The sequence below is a fragment of the Leptonotus elevatus genome, chromosome 2 (genome assembly GCF_054856555.1).
Source record: "Leptonotus elevatus isolate MCC_2025b chromosome 2, RoL_Lele_1.0, whole genome shotgun sequence".
Taxonomy (NCBI): domain Eukaryota; kingdom Metazoa; phylum Chordata; class Actinopteri; order Syngnathiformes; family Syngnathidae; genus Leptonotus; species Leptonotus elevatus.
In genome coordinates this window covers 30,917,677-30,944,765 of record NC_141240.1, presented here as the reverse complement: position 1 = coordinate 30,944,765, position 27,089 = coordinate 30,917,677, and the positions used below count along the sequence as shown (strand labels likewise).

Genomic DNA, 27,089 nt, shown 5'->3' with positions numbered 1-27,089 from the left:
GCGTGTAATCGTTGACTAGCGTGTCTTACGTTGTGTTGTCACGCACACCAAATGTAACGACCCTATTTTCAAAAATGTAAAAAGTAAAAAGTACAGATAATTGCGTTTGAAAAGTAAGAAGTAAAAGTAAAAAGTCACCAGAATAAAAAATATTCAAGTAAAGTAAGCCTACACATAGAGCTTGGCCGCCCCCTGGTGGCTTGGGGGCCTGCCCTACTTGGCCTGTAGCAAGAAGATGCTGCACTTCGCGAGTTCACGAGACCGTACTTTTTCGTCTTTCGTTATTGAGAAACGGCCACAGTCAGTTCAAGTGAAACTTCTGCCTCTGCTATGTGAAATATTTCACAATAAAATGTTCTAAACACGGCATTCTGAGATAAATGTGAAAAATCCACCCGTTTGTATCCATCTCAAGGGGCGGCCATTTTGCCACTTACATCAAATCACATAAAATCACATCAGATTTGGTCATGGCTCGGGTATGCTAATCACGGTTTAACTTGTGAACATAACATGACCAAACTCAGAAAACAACGTATGTGCAACTATTCAATTGACTCATTTGTTAAGTATAGTTTTTTTTTTCTTATACTGTATGTAAACTTAGTGTTCATGTTCTATAAATAAACAAAAATACTTTTTAGGATGTATCCCAATATTAGAATTACATTTTTGAAGCTTCTTGTTCAACACCACAAACAAGTGATTACGAGTGTAATAAATAAAAACCATAAATTAAGTTCGTTTTAAAAAAGTTTATAAACATAGAAAGGATGGTAGTTGGTGGGGGCGTCACTCACTAGTTGTGCTCTTATCAATAGTGGGGAGGAGTCAGTTGCTGGGGTCTTCTTTTGGTTGAAATGGAGTGAAATTACGAGTGGCCCACCCCTTCATCTGCCCTTCACCCCCCTTCTCCATTGACTCGCTCTCCTGCCATCATACTGGAGACCCCGTTGAGCGGATCTTTTGCCTCTATAAAGACGAGCAGCGGCTCAGGCTCCTCAGGAGTTGATCGCACGGATTTGCGCGCATCTTCCCACGTCCCACGCTCTGGACCACCGCAACCATCTTTCAAACAGACACCCGCGTGGACTTTGTTTTGAATGCGGCGGGATTGCCCCAGCGTGATTTTCGCCAAGGGTGCGGGAGGCGAGTGAGCGTCACTTTGTTGTACTTTTCATCTCGTGCGTGGACTTTCGCGTTGCACTTGCGTGGAGAAGAAGGGACGCGAGGACACATGGCTGCGCTCACCATACAAAGGACTGACAACTTTTTGCACACCTTTTTACAGGTATTTTTTTTTATTTAGTACAGACAATACATGCTTCAATTCTATGTTGAAGCATTCCGTATACAATAGTTTTATTTCAACTTTATAATTGTGTCTAACTTCGTGATTAAGTGATTATTACTGGTGAATTGAGTTCCTTGTGAGGTAGTTCTGAATCATATTTTTGTGATTAACCTAACATTAAGGCTATCGCATTAACTTGGTGTGGTTGAGTTGAACCAACCAAATATTTTACTATTTGTAATAATACTAGTAAGTTGGTTCATTTATCACCTTTCACAAATTTAAGTCAATGACTACAGAAAAGGGGGGGGGGGGTGAATTAAATGGACTACATTAAAGCTATAGTCATATTAAAGTGTTTTAGTTGGTTTTGCTCACTAGTCGAAATTAAGACATTCTTAGCCACTTATGTCCTTTTTGGATCAACCACTTCAGCATAATTGTATTTATTCTACTTATTTAATAAGTGACTGCTAGATTGATTTATCTGTGTTGACTCATGAATTTATCAAAGCGATCACGTCATTATTATGGCATTATTTACTCTTACAATCCTTAATAGGCCGGTCCGATTATCGGTGCTGATATTCAGCATTTTGACAACTGCAGCATCGCCCGTTTTGAAGAATCATGCAGCTGATAATAGATCAATAAAAACTGTGTTAAATTCAGGGAACTATTTACTAAAATTTCCAGTTAACTTTATAAAAGATACTGCTGATCCTAGGAACTCTCTGCACCTTGTGTTTTTGTTTGAAATTTAAACTAAGATAAGTACAAATTCTACATTTCAGATAGGCCTTTTTTGACATTTTGGAAAAATGTATGTACTGTAGAAGACAATACGGAGTACTTCTTAAGTTTTTCTTTAACTCTTTTTAAGACATGCTAATGGCTCTGGGAAGTTCCTGAACTGTTTTCATACATTTTAAAACAAAGATGTGTAATGACAAACAAAACAAAAACATAATATTTTATGAATCTTAAAAGCTGTTAAGTACACATTTACCTAACATTTCAACAACGTTAAAAGTTGGAGTTTGTATTTTTTTTTTTTTTTTTGAGGCCAATATTGTCCCTTTTAGTAATAATAATACAATAATTATCAGTCTCCTTGACTACTAATAATTAGTATCGGCCCTGAAAAAGAAAAAAAAACATATCAGGCTACTTTGCAATACATTTTGTATTGATAGACATTTTGTGTGTGTGTGTGTGTTGTTACTCCAAAACAGGACCGCACACCCAGCTCCTCTCCAGAGGGTCCCCCCAACGCCCTGTCCTTCCTGGCCACCACCTGCAGCCAGGCCTGGCAGGTGGGCGGCACCACAGGCTCAGAGGTCTCCCAGTTCCCCTACGAGGGCACCGTCGGCTCCGCTTCTGGGATGTTCCAGCTGTGGAGCAACGACATGGCGCCCAGCACAGCCCTCACCACGCACCAAATGACCTTCACTGTGCCCAAGGTGCAGTTTCCTGGACACGTGCAGTCTGGCCTGGGGCACCACCATCACCATCACCCCCACCACCACCACCACCATCATCATCATCCTCACCACGAGCTTCCTCTCACCCCTCCGGCTGAGCCTGCCTCATCGTACTCATTCGAACTGTCCCCCGTCAAAGTGTTGTCCTCGCAGCCGCAGGCCAACGGCTCCTACTACCCGCAACACAGCAGCGTGGGGCAAAACTTCCCCAGCTTCCTCCAGAACTCCTCGGCCAGGCATCACCTGCCGGGAGGCCACGGGGAGGAAGGGCAGCAATGGTGGAGCCTACCCCAAAGCAACACGACGCCCTCAAACCACCCCTTCGCCCTGGGCAGGCAGTTGGTGTTGGGCCACCAGCCGCAGATAGCCGCCCTCCTCCAGGGCACCTCCAAGGGCCTGCTCAGCTCCACTCGCCGCTGCAGGCGCTGCAAGTGCCCCAACTGCCAAGCCAGCGGCGGCGGATTGGAGTTCGGCAAGAAGAGACTGCACATCTGCCACATCCCCGAGTGCGGCAAAGTGTACAAGAAGACCTCGCACCTGAAGGCCCACCTGCGCTGGCACGCCGGCGAGAGGCCCTTCATCTGCAACTGGCTGTTCTGCGGCAAAAGCTTCACGCGGTCGGACGAGCTGCAGAGGCACCTGCGCACGCACACCGGCGAGAAACGATTCGGGTGCCAGCAGTGCGGCAAGAGGTTCATGCGGAGCGACCACCTCTCCAAACACGTCAAGACGCACCAGACCAGGAAGAGCAGGTCCGGGCAGCCGTCGCAGGGTTCGGACCCTCTGCTCACCAACATCAAGAGAGAGTAACGTCTGCGGTCCGTTTTTCCAAAATTTCAAATCAAAACTTGACGCGATAGGTTTGCACACTGGCGCCCCGTACATCTTAAGCAGGCGGACAAAAACTATTTTGCAGGTGATGATATGCTTGTTATTTTAGTGAAATTGCGGGGGGGTAGGTTATCTTATATTATATATTGAAATGAGCACAATTAAAGGTAAGCCATATAAGAAAGACCAGGGTGAGTGGATAAAAAATTCCAAGCAGTTGATTTGAACAATTCGATTTTAATTCTTGCTCTTTTTTTCTTTTTTTTTTACTTTAAAACACAATTTTTAATTTCCTGATTGATAAATTGTATGTGGAACATTCCAATGTGACTGTAAATTATGTATAAATGCAAACTGTTCTCGGGTTAATGGCTGCATGTAAATTTTAATAAACATCTCCGTGTTGAAACGACGCACACTTCATTAATGTCACTTTCTCACAACTTCACGAGTAATTTGAATGTAAATAGCAATGAAGATGGCTTGAACTTTGAACTTTCTCATTCACTAAATGTGTGAATCCCCTACAGCGCTCACAAAAAGCCTAGCATTTTATGTACATGTAAATGATTATTTGATCCCCGAAGCTGCCCCATTGTGCTGCTGGCGTGAAGGAAGACCAACATGGTGGGCTGTTCAAAGACCCTCACACCTCCAAGTAAATACTCATCCCATTGATGGGCTGTTTATCGCGCCTTCTGCAATCAAGTTCACAGTCGTGTGGCCTTTTAATGGCTGTTTTTTTTCCTCTCCACGGAGAAGATTGAGTCAACAGATGCCACGGAGGGAACTGGCGAGGAATTCCCTGTGAATGGGACCCCTGTTGCCGAGACCCCCTCGGTGGTGACAGAAACTCCCTTTGATTTTGCACCCTTGTGAAAGTTAATACCCCTCGACCCCCCTCCGCAACCCGCGGCCGTATATCACAGTCGTGTTACGATAGGCTCTGCTTTACGGCCCAGAATGGGCCTTTATGCGGAGCGGCCAACCAGATGTCTGCTCATCCAGGGGTTCCTTCTCTTTGTTTTGAAGTCTGTTTGAACCTTCTTCAAGGATGGGGGGGGGGGGGGGGGGGGGGTCAGAGCCTTGCCTGTATTCATAGCAAGGGGGTCTCGAGCATAGCACACAATGTCGAGGTTTATTGTGGAGACTCACAAATGACTCAAAAGTAGATGTCACAATACATTGATTGTGTGACAAGTGTGATTATGAAAGACAATCATGTACAATGTAAATATAAATGATCTATTAAACGGAAGGCACACAGATGTTTGTGAAAATATGCCTTCAGCAAATACGCTGACATAAAACCAAAACATCCAATTGGCATTTCAGTAGGAGCAAGAAAAAATGTGTTGGAGGAAATTGATCAAATTTCAAACTCAAATTACAGTAACATGATGGATTTACTACTAGAAATGTAAAAGTATGTCTTTCACAGTTATTGCACAGTACGTCGTGCGTGTAATGCAGGGGTCACCAACCATTTTGAAACTGAGCTACTTCTTGGCAACGATAAGAGGAAAGTGCTATCAGTTTGATGCACAAATGCAAACAAACGTACTCAAATCAACTTTAATCATATTATTATTATTATTATTATTATTATTATTAATCAATGATATTCATTTATGTGAAGCCATTGATCATGTTAATGATTTCTCACAACAATTACGAACTACATCATTGTCAATACAGTATACGTGTTTCCCATAAGTCTCAATTTCAAATGTTCACTTGTTCAGCGTTCATAGAAAATAATGTCCCACCACCGGTGCACTATTGTTGGAACAGGCCCAAATTAGGGTTTTAAATTATGATTATGGTTTCAAATAAGGTGTCTGAATTAGGGTTGTGGTTTCAAAGTAGGATGTTACGATGTGGTGGTTGGGGTTTCAAATTAGGATCAAAGTAGGGTTTTAAACTATGGAGCCACAACACTGACAATAAGGTTTGGTATTGAGGGAAACAATTGTCATTGTGGGAAAAGCTGCATTGACATTGAAGCAAGTATTGGCATTGTAAAAGGTTGCATTGAAAAATAAAGTACAGACATTAAAAAAAACCCCACTATTTTCTATTTTTTACACTCTATTTTTTGGGGGGAAGTGACAGGGTTCCAGCTTCAACTCTGGTTTTCAGTTTCAGATCTCTCATTTCAGTTTCAACTTATTGGCAGTGTTTAAACGTGGAGGGGAGGGGGCGGGGCTTTGAGCGCGAGAACGCCTTCCAGCTTTTCAGGAGGAGAGAGGAGAGCGCGCCCTCTGTCGGCTAAAGGCAATACCTAAATTGCCTTCAGCAGATGGTCAGAGACTCATGGATACAAGTTCACCAGGAACTCCAAAACCACCTGTAAGTCTGTGTTTTTTCTACATATAACCTTGTGGCGTTAAAACCACCATATTTTAAATTACTTTATGCATCATGTCATGCTAATTTAACAAACGCGCTAACGTGCTAAGTGGTGTACTACAGAAACATTAACACTGACGCCACAAGGTTATATGTAGAAAAAACACAGACTTTCAGGCGGTTTAGGAGTTCCTGGTGAACTTGTATCCATAAGTCTCTGACTATCTGCCACAGGGATTTCAGATATTGCCTTTAGCCGACAGAGGGTACGCTCTCCTCTCTCCTCTCCTGAAAAGCGAGGCGTTCTCGCGCTCAAAGCCCCGCCCTCCCCTCCTCGTTAAAACACTGCCAATAAGTTGAAACTGAAAAAAAGAGAAATAAAACTGAGAAAACCAGAGTTGAAGCTGAAAACCTGTGACACTCGGGGAAAAAATGAGAGATTGTTAAAAAATAAATAAAAATCTGCAGATTGGCATTGAAAAAGACATAATACAAAAAAAAACATGCTTAAAGAAATATTAGTGCTTTTTTAATGTCTGTATTTTATTTTTCAATACAACCTTTTACAATGCCAATACATGTTTCAATGTCAATGCAGTTTGTTCCACAATTACGTTTTTTCCCCCCCAATACCAAATCTTTTTGTCAGTGTTGTGGCTCCATATCAAATTATGGTTGGGGTTTCTAATTAAGGTTTTAAACTATGCTTCGGGGTTCTAATTGGGGTTACAAACTATGGTTGGAATTTCAAAGTAGGGAGTCAAACTAGAATTAAGGGTTACAATTAGGGTTTCAGATTGAATAGGGCTTCAAAGCATGGTCATAGTTTCAAGCATTGGCTGCAAAACTGTTAAAATGTGTGACCTCAGTTTTCAATGTTTCAAATTAGTTTTAAACTACGGTTATGGTTTCAAACTGGGCTTACCAACGTATGGGGTTAGGGTTTGAAATTAGGGTTTCAAACTAGGGTTAGGTTGAAGAGGGTTAACTCCCGGGTATGTCCCACCTTATCCGCTAAAAGGACGGTTATCAAGACACCAAGGTGAAATAGTTTTGCCAGTATTGTTTCTGAGTGAATATTGCATGGTGTCTTGTAAGCACACATTGATTTTTAGCGGTCTGTTTTTGTTAAAAAATAAATAAATTAATAAAGGACAATATATGTGAAACATACTGTTTTAAAAGGTTTTTTTTCTCAGTATTAACAGGTATTTGTAATGTTTTGCCAGTTAACTGAGTTTTTGCTGTAGTAGGATGGCTCCCTCTAGCGGACTAATCAAGAATTAGATCAAGATTGGATGTTTTTTGAGTAAACTGCTTTATGCATTTTTAGTGGTCTTGTTTCTACTTATATTTTATTTTTAATTTTTTATTAGACTTTATGTGAAACAAACCAGCCACCAGCGGGCACCCAAAGCGCACTGACGGCCACAGAAATAGAAGGGACCGAGGGCCAGACGGGAAGCCAACAGTAAACAAAGGCCGTTTATGACCACAAAGAACGAAGCCGAGGGCAGCCAAAGGGTGTCCCTCACTCAATCCGGACAGACCGAAGTTGGCGGTCGAGGCAGTGAATGAGTTAAGGAGTCAGTTGGACGAGTTGTTGCATTGTCCATTATATTCAGAGTAGAGGGAGGTGATGATTGGTTGGCGCTCTACAGAAGTTTGGTTTGAGAGTGTCGTTGAGGCTGATGTTTGCCTCAGCTAGGGGAGAGAGAGAGGGTGCCGTTGAAGTTTTTGAGTGACAAAGGGTTGTTTGCTAGAATCTAGCGAATGTTGGGCGTGAGATTTTCACCTGACAGGTGGAGGGTATGTGCTGCTTGGAAGACCCCCTTTTTCTTTTATCGCTCAGTTCCTTAGACCCCAATATTAGATTTGGCAGAGGCATCTTTTGTTGAATTACAGGTATAATTCTTTAATAAAAAATTATACAAGTTTCCTCCAGCAAGTATATAATTTATACATGTATTTTAGGCAAGTTGTAAAATGTCTCAAATGTTCTCCAATCTTGATACTGTAAATGTATAGGATCATCGTAGGATAGCCAATCAGTGTTGCCCATTGAAATGTGGTGAATCCCCCCAAATACACACTTGTGTTCTGCAACCCAAAGCAAGAAAAAAGTATGACGACATCCCGAAAAAGTATACCAAGGAATGGTGTGGCTTGACTGTAAGCACTGCAGTACGGGCGTGTTGGATATGAGTGACGTCAGGATTTCGTGAGTGACATCATCTGGCTGTGCATTGTGGCCTACAGCAGCTCCTTGCGCACCTTAGCATTCTGCCTGATGACCGTTTGGCCCGTCCAATAAACGGTGGCTCTCCTTGCCCACATGAGTTTTGAATGAGTTTTGAACGGAGGCGGGCTCTTGGAGGCAGATTGAAGCTTGAAGATCCTCGGCGACGCACTCGTCGGCGGGAAAGGCGCGCATGGTCTCCAAGACCAGGCCGAGGTGCTCCAGGAAAGAGTTGACGGACACACGCAGAACGCGAGCTTCGTCAGCGCACCACTTCCTGAAAAGGTCACACAAAGCGCATGGAGGTCACCGGCGGCTGCACGCAAAGTGGCCTAGACGAAAGCTACTCACACATTTAGGAAGCTTCCGGCGAGCATCAGCCGCTTGCGGACGCCTCCTCGCCGGGGCTCGCGGTCGGGGCTCAGTGACCGCAGAGCGATGGCAGCCTGGCGCGCAGAGGGGAAAGGAACGTCCAGAGAGCTGCGGAAGGGAGCGTCAAGGAAAGTTGTGCAGATCAACGGCACCAGCGACGTCTCGGAGAAGGTTGGGAGTACGCGTGAAATCCCCTGCTGGCACCTTTGCGTGTGTACTGGCTGCATATGAACATTTCAACACTTTTTCAACCTCAGCGGATAGCAAACAGGACATAAAAAAAAAAAGACAGCTACTTATGTTTAAAACACACAAACACAATGCATTTATTTCGAGTTACCAGTAAGCATTAGGTCCAGAATAGCGGCGTATATATATGATGTATTATTATTATAAAACTAATGGAACATCAAAAACAAGAACATGTAACCAGATTTGTTCCGCCTCCCCTTTTCTCAGTCGAATCCTAAGAAGATAAACAAGTACAGTTTTTTTCTTGGGTTACTTAGTGCAGGTGTTAGATTACCACTTTTTTTCCTTTACAAACCAGAAAAGTATCATCTGTACTTCTCCGGAAATAGCACAACCGCACTTTTGTAGGTCAAGGTAAAGGCTTATAGCACATTTAAATATAGTAACACTGCGCAAAGTGCTTCACATATTAAAAACACTATGATAAAATAGGAAAGAAATAATGCAAATAAAAAAATAATAATAATAAAATGGGAGATATCCAGATTAGCTAGAACTCTACTACAACTATAAATTAAAATAAACGTCAGCATAAATAAATGTGTTTTTAAAAGTGACTTGAAGCACTCAATAGATGAGGCAGAGCGGATGTTCGGGGGGATCTTATTCCAAAGTTTGGGTCCAGCGAAAGCAAACGTCCTGGCTGGCAACTCTCGTTTCTAACCTTGTATGCGGACACAGAACAGGTTAACAGCAATTGGTCACATGACCGCAGGGCTCTGGTTGGAGCATACAAACACAACATTTCCGAAAGGTACCCTTGCCACGTCTGACAGAATCTTTAATTATTGGCTAACTTCCCCGTCCAGCATGTTCCGTCCAAATGTTTGCTCTCATATGTACGACTGCACGTTTTCAGACCATTCCCCCATTTGATCGACTTTGCTGCTAACTACCAGTCGCGCGTAGTTGAACACAAACAAAACGTTGGACACTTCAATGTCATTGAGAAGATTGAAATGGAAGGATACAATTCCAGCTTGCTTGCTTGCTCGTCGCTTTCGGGCGCCGCCATGTTGTTTGCATTTCGAGGACTTCTTCGTCGTCGCCATTGGACTAATTTGGGCATCGTCATTGCGCGCGACTGCCCACCAGCGGTAGGGAGGGAAAACGGTGCACACAAAATAAAAGCGTTCGGAGGGATTTCGATTATGGCGCGTTTGAGAGTAATCGTCATTATAGAATGCAATGTATATTGCAAATATAAATTATGAGTCATATAGGAGTGCATGCATTACAAGTCTGGCTCGTCGTGCTTACTGTTCATCGACACGAGATTTGTGGCAGATTCTTGACTTGTTTTTTGTTTATTTATTTTTGCTGAGTAGGCGCTGTCAAAATCAGCTGTGCGCGCTCACGTGTGGCGTCTGCTGTTGGTCGAAGCGTGAGCACCGAGCAGCTTATCCGTGGATGCGCCGACACAAAGTCTTTACAAATTTTCATTGAAGACGAGTACACGAGCGGGGGTAAGGCTAGGCAGCTGTTTGTTGACACAGACCCAAGCAGTTGCACTTTGTGTGTCCCACACCCACAGGCGGCTTCAGTGCTAACGAGTAGAGATTTGTCTCCAAATTCTTCACACTTATTTTGGGCCGCAAATATCAGTGATTTTGTCGTGTGTTTTGTTAATATTGTGTGAACATTGATCTTAACTTAAGATTGATTATATATAAAATATTACAAGATATGAAAAAGAAAAATTGAAAAAAAGAAAAGCTTCATCAATAGATGCCATAGTTCAACGCAGTTTGCATGCTCAAAGGGAGTAGGAAGTACAAGAACTTATGCAGTCCTACCACATTCTACGTTAATAGACTTATTCTGTTTCAATAATAAATAAAAAATAAAAACAAGTTTATACTCATGTTTAGTTTATACCAAAAATAGTTTGAAACCTCTTTTTGAACACAGTAAGTGATTCACACTTTATTAATTGTATTTACTTGTTCCATAAATGAATATGTTTTAGAAAAACACAAATTTGCGTAATGTTTGTTCTTATCTTGGATTGTTGAAAATGACTTGTGCCCCTTCTAACAGTAACCCTCTCTGATCGCGAACAGCTTCTGGATACTGTGGCAAAGTTGCTTATATTGTGTGCTTTGTACATTATTTGTGCTGTTTTGAGTTGCAGTACTAAGTGGTCGAATTTGAGAGTGTTTCATTTGATAAATATTTTATTGTTGGTTGGTTGTATATAATTTGAACGGTTAATAACTCGTATAGCTTTTTTTTTTGTAGCCTGTGTGCATCTGACTGCGCTTTCAGTGCACGTCCACTCGACAATGGCGGCGACAAAGGGTGGTGGCGGCGGTATGCTGCGTGACCTGCAGTTGGCACTGCAGCTGAAGATCCAGGAGCTGATAGAGCGAGACGAGCTGATCGACGAGCTGGAGTTGGAGCTGGACGCCAAAGAGCTCCTGATTGGACATCTGCGGGCAGAGCTGGACCGTCATCGCAGCTCGGCGCCGGGCGTTGACGACGCTGTCGTCGAGGCCTCCGACGCAGGTGCGGAAGCCTTCAGAGATTCAAGCTAACCACATGCAATTCTACATGAAAACACTAGGGATGACAGAAATGGAACTTTGAAACGATCAAATTATTTGAAACAATTGATTCACAAAAGGAAACGATCTTTTGGAACATTCCAAACATCTCCCCACAGTGACATCTGGTGGCCATTTGTAAAATATTACAATCAAACAGTAGAGCAGTGTTGCTAGCTCCCCAGTAAGGAAACTAACTATTTGCTCTCTGTCATCACCTAATTTACACAACTGGCAATCGGCCTATACTGTAATTGTAATGGACGCCATAAGGGAGAGAAATAATAACATGGGAAACAAAAACTGAATAACCCCCACCCCGTCAAAATAAGTATAGAAGTACAAATGAGCTTTTTGTTTGCGGATACTTGGTTTGTTTTTAATTTTGCCTCTCCACATGACTTAAATGCTCTGATGAAACCCACAGTACTATCACATTTAATCAAAAACCTGTAGGCTACATTTGTTTAGGGTTTTTTGCAACAGGGCATCTTAAGTTTTGACAGAAAGTATCAGAGAGGAAAAATGAATGAATGAATGAATGACCTGCAAAAACAAGCTGTCCGGAGAGGGATTTGAACCGGGGTTACCTGCATATCGAACTATTTTCAACACATTGTGCAAGTGCGTTCCCACTGAACCTACCGCCTATTGACGTTTTATTATGTAGAGCGATGAATCAGCATCCAGGGCAATTTTACATACAAAGTATACTTAGGTTGGATTTGTTTCAGATTCAAGACATTTTAATATAGTGCAATGGTCGGATTTTATTTAATTTTAGAAAAGGGTTCACGTTCACTTGCTGAAACAATGTGACGTTTGGAGGCGTAATAGAATGCAAAAGGCAACTATCACGTGACATCCTGATTCTGAGACAGATTTGGGAACGCGATTCGAATCACAAGTTCCGCCTGTGTTCCGGTATGGTACCAAAACACAGTTTTGATTTTGCCATCACTAGAAAACACCCTCACAGCTTCCATGATTTAGCAAACGGCCCAAAGTGAACTCACAAAGCAAGCGTGAAGGGACCAGCTAACTAAGCAATTGTCATGCGGTGGCCTTTTGGAGAGATTTGTATTTGTTTTTGGTTTCTTGTGCTTCTGGTCCTGTTTGTTAGGTCGTTTATGTCGTCCAATCATCTCCCTGGCCTGGGCCAATCATGTCTTGTCCAGATGTTCCTTGTTGTCAGTTGGCTTAGATTTGGTTTGGTGGTTTCTTTCTGTCTTTGTCGGCTCATTGTTCGCGCTTGTCGAGTCGAGTCTTTTTTGTTGTTGTGTGCTTTGAATATTATTTTGGGAATTTTGTTATTATTTTTGTTATATCCGCATCTTATTTGTCTTTTTGTTCTTTTGAAAGAAGACTTTCCAGATTCTTTGCCTTGCGGCCTCGCCAACCTTTGGGCCTTATAGCACACACCAATCATGACGCCAATGAACGAGCCAACTCACGAACGGAGAAATAAATAATAGATAGTAGGGATGCTAGAAAAAATCGATTTGGCAATATATCGCGATATTACAGCGCGCAATTCTCGAATCGATTCGATATGCGGCCGAATTGATTTTTAAACATGCATTTTTTAAAGGGAATATTCAACAAAACATCCTACTTAGGGTTAGGATTCACACATTAAGCATGGAAGAATGTTATATTAATGGAACATTAAGCCTAAAATTTTATTTCAGTGCTGTTGAAACATGAATGACTGCAACTGTTTGTTAAATGCAGTGGCTCGGTTATAAGCCCAAATTTTCAGATGAATAAATACATTTTCATACAAATCTTACAGTGTACATGTACAAATTTACTGATGAGTATTTTCTAAATTTGAGTAAAAAAAATAATAATCTCAATAATCAATTTATAGATTAGTATCGGGATTAATCAGTATCGAATCGAATCGTGACCTATGAATCGTGATTACTAGGCAATTCACACCCCTAATAGATAGTAGTCAGGCTGCGGAGTTGCAGTATCGCGTCAGTCTGATCCAAAATGTTCTGCTCAGGGGCCGCGCTGTGGAGGTCCACTCCGGCTGAGGTTGTGTTTTTCGCCGTCCAACAGGTGGCGCTCCGGCAGGGACGGCGGCATCACTGGACGAGCCTCAGCGTACCAAGAGACAGGCCATCTCGGCAGAACCCGCCGCTGTGGATCCCGCCCAGCTCACTGACGTCACGCTCACCAGCTACTGCAAGAGCAAAGAGTGAGACCCCCACCCGGGCTGTATCAGGAACCGTTCACAGTCTGGGCCTAGCCATTTTCGCTCTGTACTACGAGAACTATATTGAGTTGTATCGTGCAGGAACTTCCTGTAAGAGACGCAAGGCGTATTGCACAAATGCAGCTTTTGGCTTGTTTTAACAACCCGAGGCAATAACAAGCTTAGAAAAGCAAGCGAAGCAATAACAAATCTTTTTGGATTTGGTCAAGTCCTGTCAAAATAAAAGCAGTATAATCACAATGTGACCAGACGTGGCTCAAACTATTTTGTGCTTGAGTGTGGCTGTCAAAGAGGCCACCGCTTAGGCCAGGAATGGGCAACTGCGGAGGTCGTGGGCTGCAGAGGTTTCCCTCCGCCAACACAGCTGAATCAAATGATCAGACTCATCAGGTTTGTGCAGAGCTTGCTGATGAGCTGATCCATTGAATCAGCTGTGTTGGCCCAAGTATAGCCCAAGGCAAGTCAGTGTGCTGAAACGATGTGCTTTCATTTTGAAGGTCTGACTTGGGACAAGATGTTCGGCCGATGTTGGCCTCACTTGTAAGTACGCCCTTGTTGCCTTTAAAATCCTTCCATTTTTTTTGTACGAAAACCTGGATACAATTTGCAGCCAAAAATTTGTCCAAAAGTTCCGCAGTGTAGGGATTTTGACAAAATGGCTAACTCGGTATCTAGTGGACGGGGAGGGATTTCTAAGGCAGCCCCAGAGAATCCCACTCATTGGAGCCAAAGCGTGTTGGCATATTTGCGTGCAGGTCCAGCGAGTTGATCCAGAGAGCGCTGATGGACAACGACTTCATGAAGCACCTGGAACACGGACAGGTGAGAAACTCGCCAGCGTCCATTTTGTCCTGGCTTTGACGTCTGCGTGGTTTTTGCTCTCGCCGGTCCAGATCCTCACCATCCTGGACTGCATGCGGCCCACCAGCCTGGACAAAGGATGCCGCGTCATCCAGGAGGGCGACGACGGATCCAGCGTCTACGTTCTTGAGGGTTAGCCGCACGCACCTTTTGCTTTTGTCGTTGATTCCTTCTTTCTTTTTTCGGCACAGGAAGTGCTGTCAGTTCACGCCGCCTATTGGCGGTAAGTGATAAGCTCGCTGTGTCCAAATTCACAGACTGGGTCCTTTGAAGACTCCTCCTCACGTGGCCAATGCGGACGGGTCTTCGGTTCATTTGAGCTCAGACGCGTGTGTCCGCAAAGTCTGTCACTCACTTATGAATCTTTTGCAAATGACCAATCAGCTTTCAGCGCCACGCGAGGGAGGAACTTTGCTGAACGTTCTGCCATTCTTGCCGTAAAAAGCCCGCCTGACAAACCCTGACAGCGAAAGGCCCAAAGTCACGTCCAGTGTACGTCTTTACACTTGTGTCATCAGAGGGCGTGGTGGAGGTGAGCAAAGGTGGCAAAAAGGTGTGCACCATCGGCCCCGGAAAAGTATTTGGCGAGCTCGCCATCTTGTACAACTGCACGCGCACTGCCACGGTGACGGGTACGCACAACATCGCCCCCTAAATCTAGCGCAGTCCAGACATGCTCCTCCGCATCCTGTGTGTGTGTGTGTGTGTGTGTGTGTGTGTGTGTGTGTGTGTGTGTGTGTGTGTGTGTGTGTGTGTGTGCGCGTGCGTGCAGCGCTGAGCGACATCAAGCTGTGGGCCATCGATCGTCAGGGCTTCCAGACCATCATGATGAGGACCGGCCTCATTAAACATTCCCAGTACATGGACTTTCTGCGAAGGTAGACTTGACGCCATGATATCACAGCATGATGTCATGTTGACGCCCCGCCTCCCTGCCGTTGCCAGCGTTCCGTCTTTCCAGGCCCTTCCAGAGGATGTTCTCAGCAAGCTGGCTGATGTTCTGGAGGAGGCGAGTCCAGACCCGTCCGACGCGCGTGCGTTGAAGGGAGGTCGTTTCTGCTCATGTGACTCTTTATGTGTCTGTTTGTGCATGCATCAGACTCACTACAACAACGGTGATTACATCATCCGGCAGGGCGCCACAGGAGACACCTTCTTCATTATCAGCGAGGGTCAGGTGAGCACTGCCCATTTCCTGTTTTTGCACGTGTGTCGTAATCCCAGTATGTACTGACCCAAGTTTTCGATGAGGGCTCGTTTGCTTGCAGCATCGATCAAACATAGATTCCCTTGGCGGTGTAAAGTTTTTCCAAGAGGAAATGGCTTGGAACCGCCTCGGGTTCCACGCGTCTGATTTTAACCCCAACACAAAATCCTCAGATGTGAAATGCTCCTGTAGACTAGTCGCATGCTGCCCTTTCCTGATAATAAAATGTGGTCCTTCCTCCCGCCGAATCGCTCGAATCCACTTCTGCTTTAGTTTTGTGTCGCAGGGAAACGAATGAAATGAAAGGTAAGGCTACTTTAATAAAGTTTAAAACTCAGGAAGAGCATCCCAGTACGATACAGTGGCTTTTGTTTTTCGCCTGCGTCGTCGTTACAGTCGCTGTGAGCCACACCGGAAGTCGCAAAACGCAACGATTATGTATTTCCGGCCACAAAATGTGGAAGTGTGAAAAAGGTCCATGCTCCCATACATGCAACTTACGTGATCCACAAGGGTTTTCAACTTCCACTGGTACTGCTATTATAGTGAATGTGGAGTGGACTGATCGTGTTGCTTTCTTGTGAATGCGCACATTGCAGCCCCCCCTTATCAACCAATCTGCAGATCGAGCGTGATCCTAACCGTGGAGCCTGATCTGAATCGATCACAGATCAAGGATGATCCATTGCACCACTATGCTCTACCCGTGCTTGTAGAAGAAAATCCCAGTATTTGCCAAAGCAACAATTAAAGCAAAGCAAAGCAAAGCAAAGCATTCCAACCTGGCTGTGCAGGTGAACGTGTGGCAGCAGAGCGCCTCCAGTGGCGAGCAGGTGGTGGTGCAGACGCTGTCCAAGGGTGACTGGTTTGGCGAGCAGGCGCTGAAAGGGTGAAGCAACATGGCCGACGGGCGGTGCTGTCTGCGTGGTACCGCCTTCCAACTTGCCGCCTTTGGCTGTCTCGCAGGGAAGACGTGCGCACATCCAGCGTGACAGCAGAGGGCGCCGTCACCTGCCTGGTGGTGGACAGAGAGTGAGTGGCCGTGCGTGTCTCTTTGTCCTTTTCACACCCCATCAAAGACACATAGTCATCAAAGGCATTTTGCTGTCACGCTGTGAGGAAGCAGGTGCTGGCACTAGGACCGGAAACTTCTTCCTACTCTGATTGAACGTGGACATTTGCTTGACATTTGGTATCTCAAGGACACTTCGACATGTTACTCGGTCTAAGGGTGCAACCCCAACCTTCGGGTTGACGATTACTCTTCCACCTGAGCCGTGCCGCTGCGCCAAATCAATATCTCGTGTTGATTTTCCTGTGTTTGGTGTATGTTCAATGAGATGTCAAAAGACAACGCTGTAATCCGAGGCGCGTCAGATGCGCGTCTGGTTTCGTGTTGTCTTCAACGGCACCATCCAAGGCGCGTCGGTTTCACACCACTCCCTCCCGCAGGTCCTTCAAGCAGCTGATCAGCGGCCTGGAGGAAGTCGACAACAAGCAGAGCGATGACGACCAAGTCCAAGCCAAGTGAGTGAGCGGCGGACATTGCTAACTAGCTAGCGGCTAGCATGTTGAACTAATGGCGAGCTGACATGTGTGTACGCAGGCGACAGGTGGAGGACGACTTCTTCTCCAACGTAACGCTTGACGACTTCCGTGTGGTCTGCACCTTGGGCATGGGGGGCTTCAGCCGCGTGGAGCTGGTGGGCACGTGCGCCGGTTGCATCGTGCTAATGCGCGAGATACTGTAACGTGCGGCCGTGGCGCCTTTAGGTGCAACTGAAGAGCGACACCAGCCGCTCGTTCGCCCTCAAAGTGTTGAAGAAGCGCCACATCCTGGACACCAGGCAACAGGAACACATCCTGTCGGAACGCCGCATCATGATGGACGTCCGCAGCCCCTTCATCATCAGGTGACATGATCACGACACGCTCACATCATCATTGTTTTGGAGCTTGCTCGTCATGGTTAAGTCACGCCGACATTCACACGGCGTAATCAAGTCGAAGCTGAGATACTGCAGACCCGGGGAGAGCCGGATTCCTACAGGTTTGGGATCTCCAACACACCTGATTTTTTGTGTTTCCAATTCTTTAGGATTAGGTTTGCTCTCACCAAAAACACCGGTTTGTGACCAAAAAGCAGAAAAAAGGTCTTTGTGACACTTCAAACTATAAAACAAAAACAACACTGACAAAATGCTTTCTGATGATTATTAATTTCAATGTATTTCTAATCTTGATCTAAAATCTCTGTGCTTCTTTTCATGTGATTAGCATCCATAGTAGCTGTTAGCTTGGAGGAAGGGATGCCAATGAAAGTGTATTTCCCCCGAGGATGTGACGAGAGGGGCTATCTTCCTCTTTCTTGGCGAATCTTCACTCAGTTGTAGCACTTACAAAACTGACTTAAGCTCAGTGTCACCGTTTTTGTACTTGGTTACGTCCCACCACTGATTTTGAATGACCGTAAATGTGTCACGCACCTGCTGCAGGTTGTATCGGACCTTCCGGGACCCCAAATATTTGTACATGCTGTTGGAGGTTTGTCTTGGCGGAGAGCTGTGGACGGTCTTACGAGACAGGTGAGTGTCGCCGTCCATGTCCGTCATGCGAGCCCATGCTCTGTCAAGGACCTCTAAACCGTGTTTTTGGGTGAAAGACTTTACGTTCTTTGAAAGTCATGAGGTTGATAAGATAGAAAAATTGCAACATTGCAATAGTTGTCTTTATTTAACTCTGAAGCGAGTGCTGATTATCTGTAGTCTAAGCCTGGTTTGGTTAGCCTGGTCTGTTTCAGTATAAATAAAGTGTATTATTTAAACTTGAAAGGAAAGTTATCAAAAAGCCAGCTGGTTACCTAAAATTCCAAAGTGAAAATATGAGAAAGTGGCCGTGTGTTTATCATCAACATCGCATCCCAAAGAGCACCGTGTCACTTTCTTTGCGTGCCACCAGGGGCTCGTTTGACGACGGGACCACAAGGTTCTACACGGCGTGCGTCATTGAGGCTCTGGCGGAACTCCACTGTAAGGGGATCATCTACCGAGACCTCAAGCCGGAGAATATCATCCTGGACCACAGAGGCTACGCCAAGCTGGTGAGTCTCAACAAGGGCTTGGTGACGCTGACAGGGACTGATGCCATGTTTGGCTGTTAGGTGGATTTTGGCTTTGCTAAGAAGGTGGGCCTGGGGAAGAAGACTTGGACCTTCTGCGGGACTCCCGAGTACGTGGCCCCGGAGATCATCCTGAACAAAGGTCACGACACCTCAGCCGACTGCTGGTCCCTGGGGATTCTGGTCTTTGAGCTTCTCAGTGGAAGGTCAGTGTGACAACATCTCTGCCGTTAGCATGGTTACGGTGTTAGCTTCAGCACGTCATTTACTTCCCGGTCCCACAGTCCGCCGTTTTCCGGCTCGGACCCGATGAAGACGTACAACATCATCCTGAGGGGCATCGACATGGTGGAATTCCCCAAAAAGATTGCCAAGAGTGCCGCCAACCTCATCAAGAGACTCTGCAGGTTGTGGCCCGGCAAAGATCCACTTTGAGATCCAGAAAACCTATTAGTATTTATCCCTCTGGGGTTATTAGCAAACAGAGGCGAGGTTACAAATGGCGCGTCACCTGGTAGTTTGCAGTGGCATTAAATTGGACGACTGAACAAGGGTTTTACGCGCAAATGCTTACTGCCATTATGACTTTACTGCTGCTGTGTTAATGTCGATTAGAGTATGTGTTCCCACTTCCAAATTTGAGTTCATTCGCTGCCAGTGGAGTGGAACATCATTGAACATTCAGTTATCATCTCCAAGGTGCTCTGAAAGGCACAAGCTTGTCTATACAGTATATATACATATATATATGTATTTATATATTTTGAGTGTTCAATAAAAGTGGTGAACACAGATGTCATCAGCTCTACCATTTGGCTTTTTCTAATTTCAATACCAATAGTGCAGTTGGCTGCCCTGTTGTTATTGGTAATGGCAATTAATAAATGTTTTTACTTTTGCTTCTACTTTTTCCCTTCAAAGCTTGTAACAGGTAATTTACTTACTAAATTTGGCAAACGTAATATATTTTCAAGAATTTATATATTTGGTCCATCCACACCTGTAGTTGTCATTTTTTTATGAATTACTGACTAATCTAAAATGGAGAAAATGGCTTGCTCTCTTTGAAGATATACAGAATGCTTTGAAATTGATATTGAATGCTAAAGATGGCCGCCACAGGGGTTGTGAAAGTGTGTGTGTTCATGTGCGTGTGACAGGGACAATCCCTCGGAACGTCTCGGGAACCAGAAGAATGGCGTGAAGGATATCCAGAAGCACAAGTGAGTTACACGACGCGTCTTTCATGATGATCATTGTTGTCATAGCAACATGTCCTCCTCTTCCTCCTCCGACCAGGTGGTTTGAAGGCTTTAACTGGGATGGCCTCCACCAGGGAACCATGGACTGCCCCTTCACGCCAAGGGTGAGTGCCGGCTAACGTGGGCGGGCGGCATCAAAGGCGATAGCATGTTCAATTCACGCCCCCGTAATGGCCAAAGGACCAATCAATGCATGTTTAAAAATCCACTAACCTAACCCAACAAGAAATAACAAAAACAAGCACATCCTGTGATCCAGTGCAAAGGGCTCTGTTGAACAAAACGGGCCGTTTGAGGATGCCCCAAAAACTGCTGAAGTGGAGAGGAACATTAAGAACTCGTTTAGTGTCCTGTTTCAAATTCTGACCACGGTGACTTAAATTGTAAGTTCCCATCTTCAGTAGGAGCAGCCAAATTAGCATCTATGCTAGCTGGTTTGAGTTGCCCAGGAGTAAAGTCGACGCTGTTGTCTTGCCGTTGGCAGCATGTCATGGATTTCCTATTGGTTTCACACTGCCATCAGTCCTATTGAATTATACCACCATCAAATATGTTTTTTCCCCACATGCCTTTTAGTCACACTGCCACCAAAAGTATTTTGAAATCCTGCCATTGTCGAATACATGTTGAATTGACGTGTTAGTTTCACGCTGTCATCAGTACCGTGCTGCTTTCAGGCTGTACTCAAAGGCATGTATGTGCTTTTTGCCTTCAGGTGGACGGCCCGCTGGATAGCAGCAACTTTGACCACTTCCCCCTAGACGCAGAAGGCCCGCCCCCTGATGAGGAGTCGGGATGGGACCTGGAGTTCTGACGCAACAAGCAAACAGCAGGGAGGACCAAACCGGAAGTGGGTTTATTTTTAGGAACGGAAGGTCGTAGAGTCATGTGACCAACACCAGCGCGTTCAGAGGAGCTCGTGGATGCGCCCCAATCCCTTTTCATCACGAACCGGAAGTGGGCTATTTGTAGGGCTGTTTGACAGGGTTAGCATTGTGCTAGGGTTAGGAGCTTTGCATTCATTTTCAATGGGACTTCGGGTTACGGTTAGTTTCAAATTGTTTGAAATTAGGGTTCTAAACTAGAGTTAAGGTATCAAATTATGGTTTTAAATTTACATTATGAATTAAAAATTAGGTTATAAACTAGAGTTAGAGTTTCACAGTTGGGTTTTAAACTAGGGTTGGGGTTTCAAATTAGGGTTTTAAACTAGGGTTAGGGTTTGAAATTTGACTTTGATATTATTTCTTAAAAAGTGGAGGTTAATAAAAATCACATTATCGTACCGTCCAAAAACTGGATGGATGGATGGATGGATAGATGGATAGATAGATGTTAGGATTCGAGTTTAAAAAAAGGCTTACTCCTTTGATACTGTACTGTATATTTGGAGAGGAAGCACTGTGTCGTCCTCTACTGGCCAAAAAGAAAAAGAGATCTTGACATAAGAGACAACTTCAGACTACTTTACCTGGGTGTTTCTACAGCCAAAGACTACCTCAAGGGGGCTCTGTTGACTTTTTCCCCCGCATTTAACAACACGACCAGCTCACAGCTTCAACACATTTGGACTAAATGAGTTGGTTAAAGTACTCACAGTAGGGACGCACCAATCATCTGCTCTTGAGAAAAACTAAAAGTACAGACAAAAAAAAATTACTTGAGTACGGAAGTGAAAATAAATGTTTGAAAAATGTACAATACCCATTTTGATTACTTCATTGGTAACAAAAAAATTAGTTAATGATAATTACCTTACACTAAAGCTGGTGTTTTTAGATTTATAATATAACGCATTCATGATGACTGTACTCATTCTTATATCCCACATCATCAAAAACCTTTCTTAAATTAGACTAGGATGGGGAGTATCTTCATTCTCCCAATCTGATACCGTCGTCGTTGCTCCCTGGTTCACATTCCTCGTGTGCCGCTTTTACATTTTCCCTTCGGCCTTATAAGACCCCAAAATCTCAAACATTCAAGATATAATTTTGATCAAATAAGAAGTAAAAAAAAAAAAAAGAAAGAAGCACAGATATTAAGATATTGTATAAATGCAGAGAAAAAACAAGTGAGCAAATAACTGATTACAGTTGTTTTGTTTTTCTTTTCTTTTCTTTTTTATTCTTGGACATCACAGTCCTAAAGTAATAAAAATAAAAGTCACTTCTCAGCTTTGGAGTGAAGTTTAAAATAATAGAAAATCAATAAAATAACGATACACCAAATAAACACACAGCCTGCAGTGTCCGACGCTTGGCGTCCTCCAGAGTTCTCTGCCTGTCCAGCAAAAGCGCAACGAAAGCAAAAATGTGTCTTCAGAGTATACTAGCGAAGATGGTTTGTGCTCTTCACCGCTCACACTTGGCCTTCTGGTGCCGAACCCCGTCTTTCAAAAATAAAAATATTACTTAGAGACTGGAAAACTAAAATCGGCACATGCACCTAATGGGAGCTGTTGCGAACATAGAGAGCAAGTCTTTCTCTCATTGACTCTTGAATTGGTGTAATATTCACAATAAAAGTATTTCCTGCTTCTGTCAACGGAGTCAGCAGAGGGAGCCACCAGGTGTATTACTGTCATTGTGTGGTATTTGGAAGGAAGAGCCCATGCACATCCTTGCAAAAAAAAATCAAAAGAGAAAAAAAAAATGTCCATACATTGGTGCTTACAAACTGAAAGGCACAATCCAGTGACCTCCCCAATTAGGAATGAACATTTGATAGTCAAACCAACTCCCACAGTCCCTTCTACAAACTCTCAAACAAGTAAAAAGCAGTCAAAGTGATTGTCTTTCATTTGAGTGCCCAGCGGAATCCTGCACGGTGATTTTTTTTTTTAAGAAAGAGTCATTTACAGGTGATGCCTAAAGTTCCTTCATAAGTTCCTTCAAGATTCCCAAGCCCGGTGTCAGTTCTGGAACAACAACAGACGTGTCTTCTAGTCTTCATGCAGTCCTTCTGTTTCACGAGACAGAAACCATCAGAGTTCATAGGTCATCTTCGGCAAGCTGGGCTAAGTTGCTCGGGCGTCGTCCAGCTGAGGGACCCGAAAATGGAGCCTGGTTTCCAGAATCCGCTTGACCCCTCCGGTAGCCGTCGCCTACCCTCTGCGCGGAATAGGGAACATTTGTCACACTCTAAAGTTCAATACCATTTATTGAAGTTATCATTAACTCATTCGCTGCCATTGACGGCTATAGACGTCAAAAATTCATTTGAATTATTTCTATTTAACAGAGTATGAAAACCTAGGATTTTTTTTGTACATTTAGAACAGATGTAAAATTTGTGATTAATCGTGAGTTAACTAGTGAAGTTATGCAATTAATTACGATTAAAAAATGTAATCTTAAAAAAAGTAAATTAATCAACTTTTTTTTAAAGAAAAGATGATTAAAAATTAGGGGCGTCAGGCGATGACAATTTTTAATCGTAATTAATCGCATGACTTCACTAGTTAACTCACGATTAATCCCAATTTTTATACCTGTATTAATACAATAAAAAAATTCGAGGTTTTCAAACTCTTGTTAACAAAAGTGGGAAAAAAATGTAAAACTAATAAAAATAGTTAAAATGAATTTTTGACGTCTATAGCCGTCAATGGCAGTGAATGAGTTAACTTTTCAGCGCAAGTGAAACCTTTATTGCCATTCCCTGTTTGTAAAAATGTTCATATTTATGTACACGTGAAAGAAAGCAATGCAATGTGTGCAGCCTCAGTGTGAAGTTCCTCCTATTCACCCAAGGCCACGTATGGGAAACAATTATCTGCTTTTGATAGGCATCGCTTACCCACTTCCTCGCAGCCTCAGCCTGCTTCCTGTTTGTTATGTACTAAGCCATTCCAGCTTGAGTCAAACGAGAACACGGTGGACAACTAACCCTGTTACACCCGAGCCCTACAGAGTTGCTGATGGTAAAGTAATACTCAACAACAGAAAGCTTGAAATTCGATTTAAAAAAAATGTTTCCCTACTTTGTATTGGTAACATGATTAAAAATTGATATTCAGGATATGGTCGGGCTGCTGCGAAAAGTCTCTAAAGACTCACCAGCTGCTCCACCATTCTGCTGCTTGAGTACTGAAATATGTTGTTTATGCGCCGCTTACTTTTTCTGTCTCAAAGTATTGCATATCTTTCTATCATTATTGCCACAATGTTTATGTGCATTGCTCTCTCAAGCCCACTTTTCTCTCTCTGTATCCATCATGGCTGGGTTGTGTTCAAAATGTCTTTCCGCCCAGGTGGGTGTGTTTAAATAGGGTTTCATAATATGGAGAATGGGACTGTGGTTTAAAAAGTGCTTTCAGAGAAACTTTGCAGTGAATTGAAGAAGTGCAATATAAATAGCCATAAATTTAATACAAAGTTCAAGCAGTACTCATATCTAGTTTCTTTGTCAACCAACGGGGGGGATTTCGTAGGAGTTTAAAAAAATGTATTAGGAGTCCCTGATTTGTTTCGTTAGTTAGTTTACATGCATAAACACATTGCCATCCCACTGTTAAGACATTTAATTTATTATACTGATTAGAATCCCTTAAGGGGAGATTCAACTCACACTCTGCTGGGTATTGTGTGTTGCACAACCTCACATGGAACCAAATGATGACAATCATGCAAGGAGAGATGTCAGCTTTAAAGGGGCAAAGCGCAAACAATGTTGCACCTTTTGAGCTGGGAAATGGGGAGGGTGCCTTGCTCAAGGACAACTTGATCTCGCCAGTGGTTCTTAACCTGGGTTCGATCGAACCCCAGAGGTTCAGTGAGTCAGTCTCAGGGGATGGGCGGAGGTCAAGGCGCACAATCGACTCATATGACCCGCTTGGTCATCATTGGCTGCAGATGATCTGTGATGCAGGGAATTTGATGCGTTTAGTAGTCGACTTGTGACTGTTGTGATGGTATGTCGTGTGATTTCTTTGTTATTGTAATCACTTAATTAAACTTAAACTATGTTGAGCAAAAAAATAATAATGGCCGGACGAATATGTGCAATATGAATTCTCGTGTATAATGGAACGTATGGTGTTCCACAGGGTTCAATTTTAGGGCATCTGCTTTTTTCAATGTATCTGCTGCCCCGAGCAAAACTAAAGGAACACTTCCTTAAGCTGCATGGAGATAATACAAGAACACAATGCTTTCTGAATTCAAAGTGAAGAGAGGCAGACCCAATGAAAAGGCTTACTCTCCCTGTTCATTTTGTTCACCAGTAAACAGTAACTTTTGGAAAAAAATAAAAATCATATTTCCCAACAAAGAAGCGTTCAGTACATCCAAAAAAGTTAATAACCACTGCTTTAATCTCTTCCCTAAACTTTACTCTTTTTTTTGAGGGGGGGGGGGGTAGTGTGAACAGGAGAATATGGCCCTACCTGTGCAGTTTGTGTGGTTGGTGTGCACAGCCCATTTGAAACGGCGGGCGAATCAGATAAGGTCAGCTGAACGTGCGATGGAGAAATGGAGTCAGGAGGGTACGGCCGGACCAGAACACGCTGCAAATGCAAAATATTGTGTTCAAGAGGGAATCAAGGTCAGAATAAAAATGACTTTATGTTAAACACAGGTGAGGTAACCTACATCCTGCAGTAAGTAGGTTTCACTGGGTCCTCGAGCCGGGCCTTGACTGGGGAGATGAAGGGCGGGCAGGGACGTGTTATGAGAATGGAGGGAGGGCAGCCTGTGGCGATCAATGGAAGCGGAGGAGTGAGGTCTCAGGGCACTGGTGGTGGACACGGGCGGTCTCATGCAGCGACCCAAACTATTGGACTTGCTTTCTCGCCGCTGGTACTCAATAGGTGACTGTAAGGCTGAAAGAAAAATATTTAAAATGGCTTTTTAAGGGTATTTTTTGTGGGCGTATTATACATGGGATTTTACGGTCATAAAAGTTCTGGGCTTTTCTGTGAGTTTCCATTGGACTGACGCCACACACTTAAAGACCTTCTTGAAAGCAATTTCCCTCCTCCCATGATGCATTAGTGCTCATATAAAGTGAATTACACCAGAGCTAAAACATAATTATGAGTGTAGGCGTGTGAGGCTCACCATTGAGGAAGTTGCGTTGTGTCTCTAAGATCTGAAGAACGTCGTTGACCCAGGCTCGGCACGTCTCCGGGCAGGAAGCCAGCAACTGGAAGCGCACTACGCTCCCATCAGGATTGCGCGAAGTCAACACAAAACGTGCGTCATCACCTTCCGCAGCGGGCTCCACCCCCAAGCAGCTCACCTGGAACACAGCCCATGTCAGAACTCCGCCATGTTGACTTTTATGGAATCAACTAGGTTCAGCCCATTTACCATTTTTCCTAAATGGGTTTTCTGAGTTTTCTCTGTCCCTGATGGAGTGTTTAGACCAAGGGATGTCACTGATGTTATATATATCTCCGAGGTTCCACTATATGAATAGCAAAAATAAATACAAAAATAAAAACGCCATTCAAAAAATAAAAATAAATATAAAAATAAATGTGGAAATAAATTTAAAAAATAAATATATAAAATAGAATTAATTATCAACCAATAAAAACTCCTATATATTTTTTCATGCTGCAGCATGCTGTCAGCATGAAATGTGTCATGAAATTATTTAAATGAGGGGGCGGTCCTAAGTGTTTTTTGGGTTGGATTATTTTGATGACGCGTTTCAAACTGACAGCGTCTACAGCATGAAATAAATAAATATGAGAGCAGATCATTTTTATTCATTGATTGATCCTTAATTCTATTTATATATTTGTTCATGTATTTATTTCCACATGTATTTTTATATTTATTTAAAATTTTTGAATCTCGTTTTTAATTTAAGTGTATTTTGTACTTTTATTGATATTATTATTATAGTTGTTTTTAGTTTCATTTATAATTATATTTTTGAATTATAATTTTTTTAAATTTGTATTTATTTTCACTTTTATTTACTTATTTTGTGTGTTTGTTTGTTTTGTTTTTTGGGTCCTCCATACTTAGAGACTAGTTATAGCTATAGATAAATAAAGTTGACTTGACTGAACCTAATGAATGAAGAGTT

General features: G+C 43.4%; 4 protein-coding genes across 7 annotated transcripts in view; 2 read left to right on the top strand and 2 right to left on the bottom strand.

Annotated features, from left to right (window-relative positions):
• Positions 1–910: 910 nt before the first annotated feature.
• On the top strand, positions 911–4,625 carry sp5l (Sp5 transcription factor-like). Its single transcript, XM_086066906.1, has 2 exons — positions 911–1,291; positions 2,530–4,625. Exons 1-2 carry the CDS (start codon positions 1,238–1,240, stop codon positions 3,586–3,588), a joined length of 1,113 nt encoding a protein of 370 aa, XP_085923032.1. The 5' UTR covers positions 911–1,237; the 3' UTR covers positions 3,589–4,625.
• Positions 4,626–6,297: 1,672 nt separating this feature from the next.
• lage3 (L antigen family member 3) lies at positions 6,298–9,908 on the bottom strand. The gene is made up of 3 exons (XM_086068899.1): positions 9,796–9,908; positions 8,552–8,680; positions 6,298–8,477 (listed from the first exon to the last, which is right to left on the bottom strand). Exons 1-3 carry the CDS (start codon positions 9,897–9,899, stop codon positions 8,237–8,239), a joined length of 474 nt encoding a protein of 157 aa, XP_085925025.1. The 5' UTR covers positions 9,900–9,908; the 3' UTR covers positions 6,298–8,236.
• A 66-nt stretch (positions 9,909–9,974) lies between these two features.
• Positions 9,975–26,824, top strand: LOC147179580 (cGMP-dependent protein kinase 1-like). Of its 2 annotated transcripts, XM_086067090.1 has the most exons (22): positions 9,975–10,290; positions 11,066–11,332; positions 13,441–13,579; positions 14,353–14,419; positions 14,491–14,590; positions 14,977–15,090; positions 15,231–15,336; positions 15,404–15,467; positions 15,558–15,635; positions 16,460–16,554; positions 16,632–16,697; positions 17,118–17,192; positions 17,272–17,368; positions 17,439–17,578; positions 18,161–18,250; positions 18,624–18,765; positions 18,826–18,989; positions 19,068–19,190; positions 19,944–20,006; positions 20,083–20,149; positions 20,761–20,895; positions 26,137–26,824. In XM_086067090.1, the coding sequence occupies exons 2-21, from the start codon at positions 11,110–11,112 to the stop codon at positions 20,857–20,859; spliced, it is 2,112 nt and encodes a 703-aa protein (XP_085923216.1). In that variant the 5' UTR covers positions 9,975–10,290; positions 11,066–11,109; the 3' UTR covers positions 20,860–20,895; positions 26,137–26,824. The 2 variants fall into 2 exon arrangements, with proteins under 2 accessions (XP_085923216.1, XP_085923217.1); XM_086067091.1 differs by lacking the exons at positions 9,975–10,290; positions 11,066–11,332; positions 13,441–13,579 and adding an exon at positions 14,094–14,137.
• arhgef25a (Rho guanine nucleotide exchange factor (GEF) 25a) overlaps positions 22,148–27,089 on the bottom strand; it is a 51,957-nt gene continuing 47,015 nt past the window's right edge. For all 3 annotated transcript variants that reach the window (XM_086067086.1, XM_086067088.1, XM_086067089.1), the window contains 4 exons: positions 26,108–26,288; positions 25,640–25,869; positions 25,435–25,554; positions 22,148–23,158 (listed from right to left, as the gene is read on the bottom strand). In XM_086067086.1, the coding sequence (XP_085923212.1) occupies positions 23,039–23,158; positions 25,435–25,554; positions 25,640–25,869; positions 26,108–26,288 (651 nt within the window). In that variant the 3' untranslated portion in view covers positions 22,148–23,038. The remainder of the gene's footprint in view (positions 23,159–25,434; positions 25,555–25,639; positions 25,870–26,107; positions 26,289–27,089) is intronic.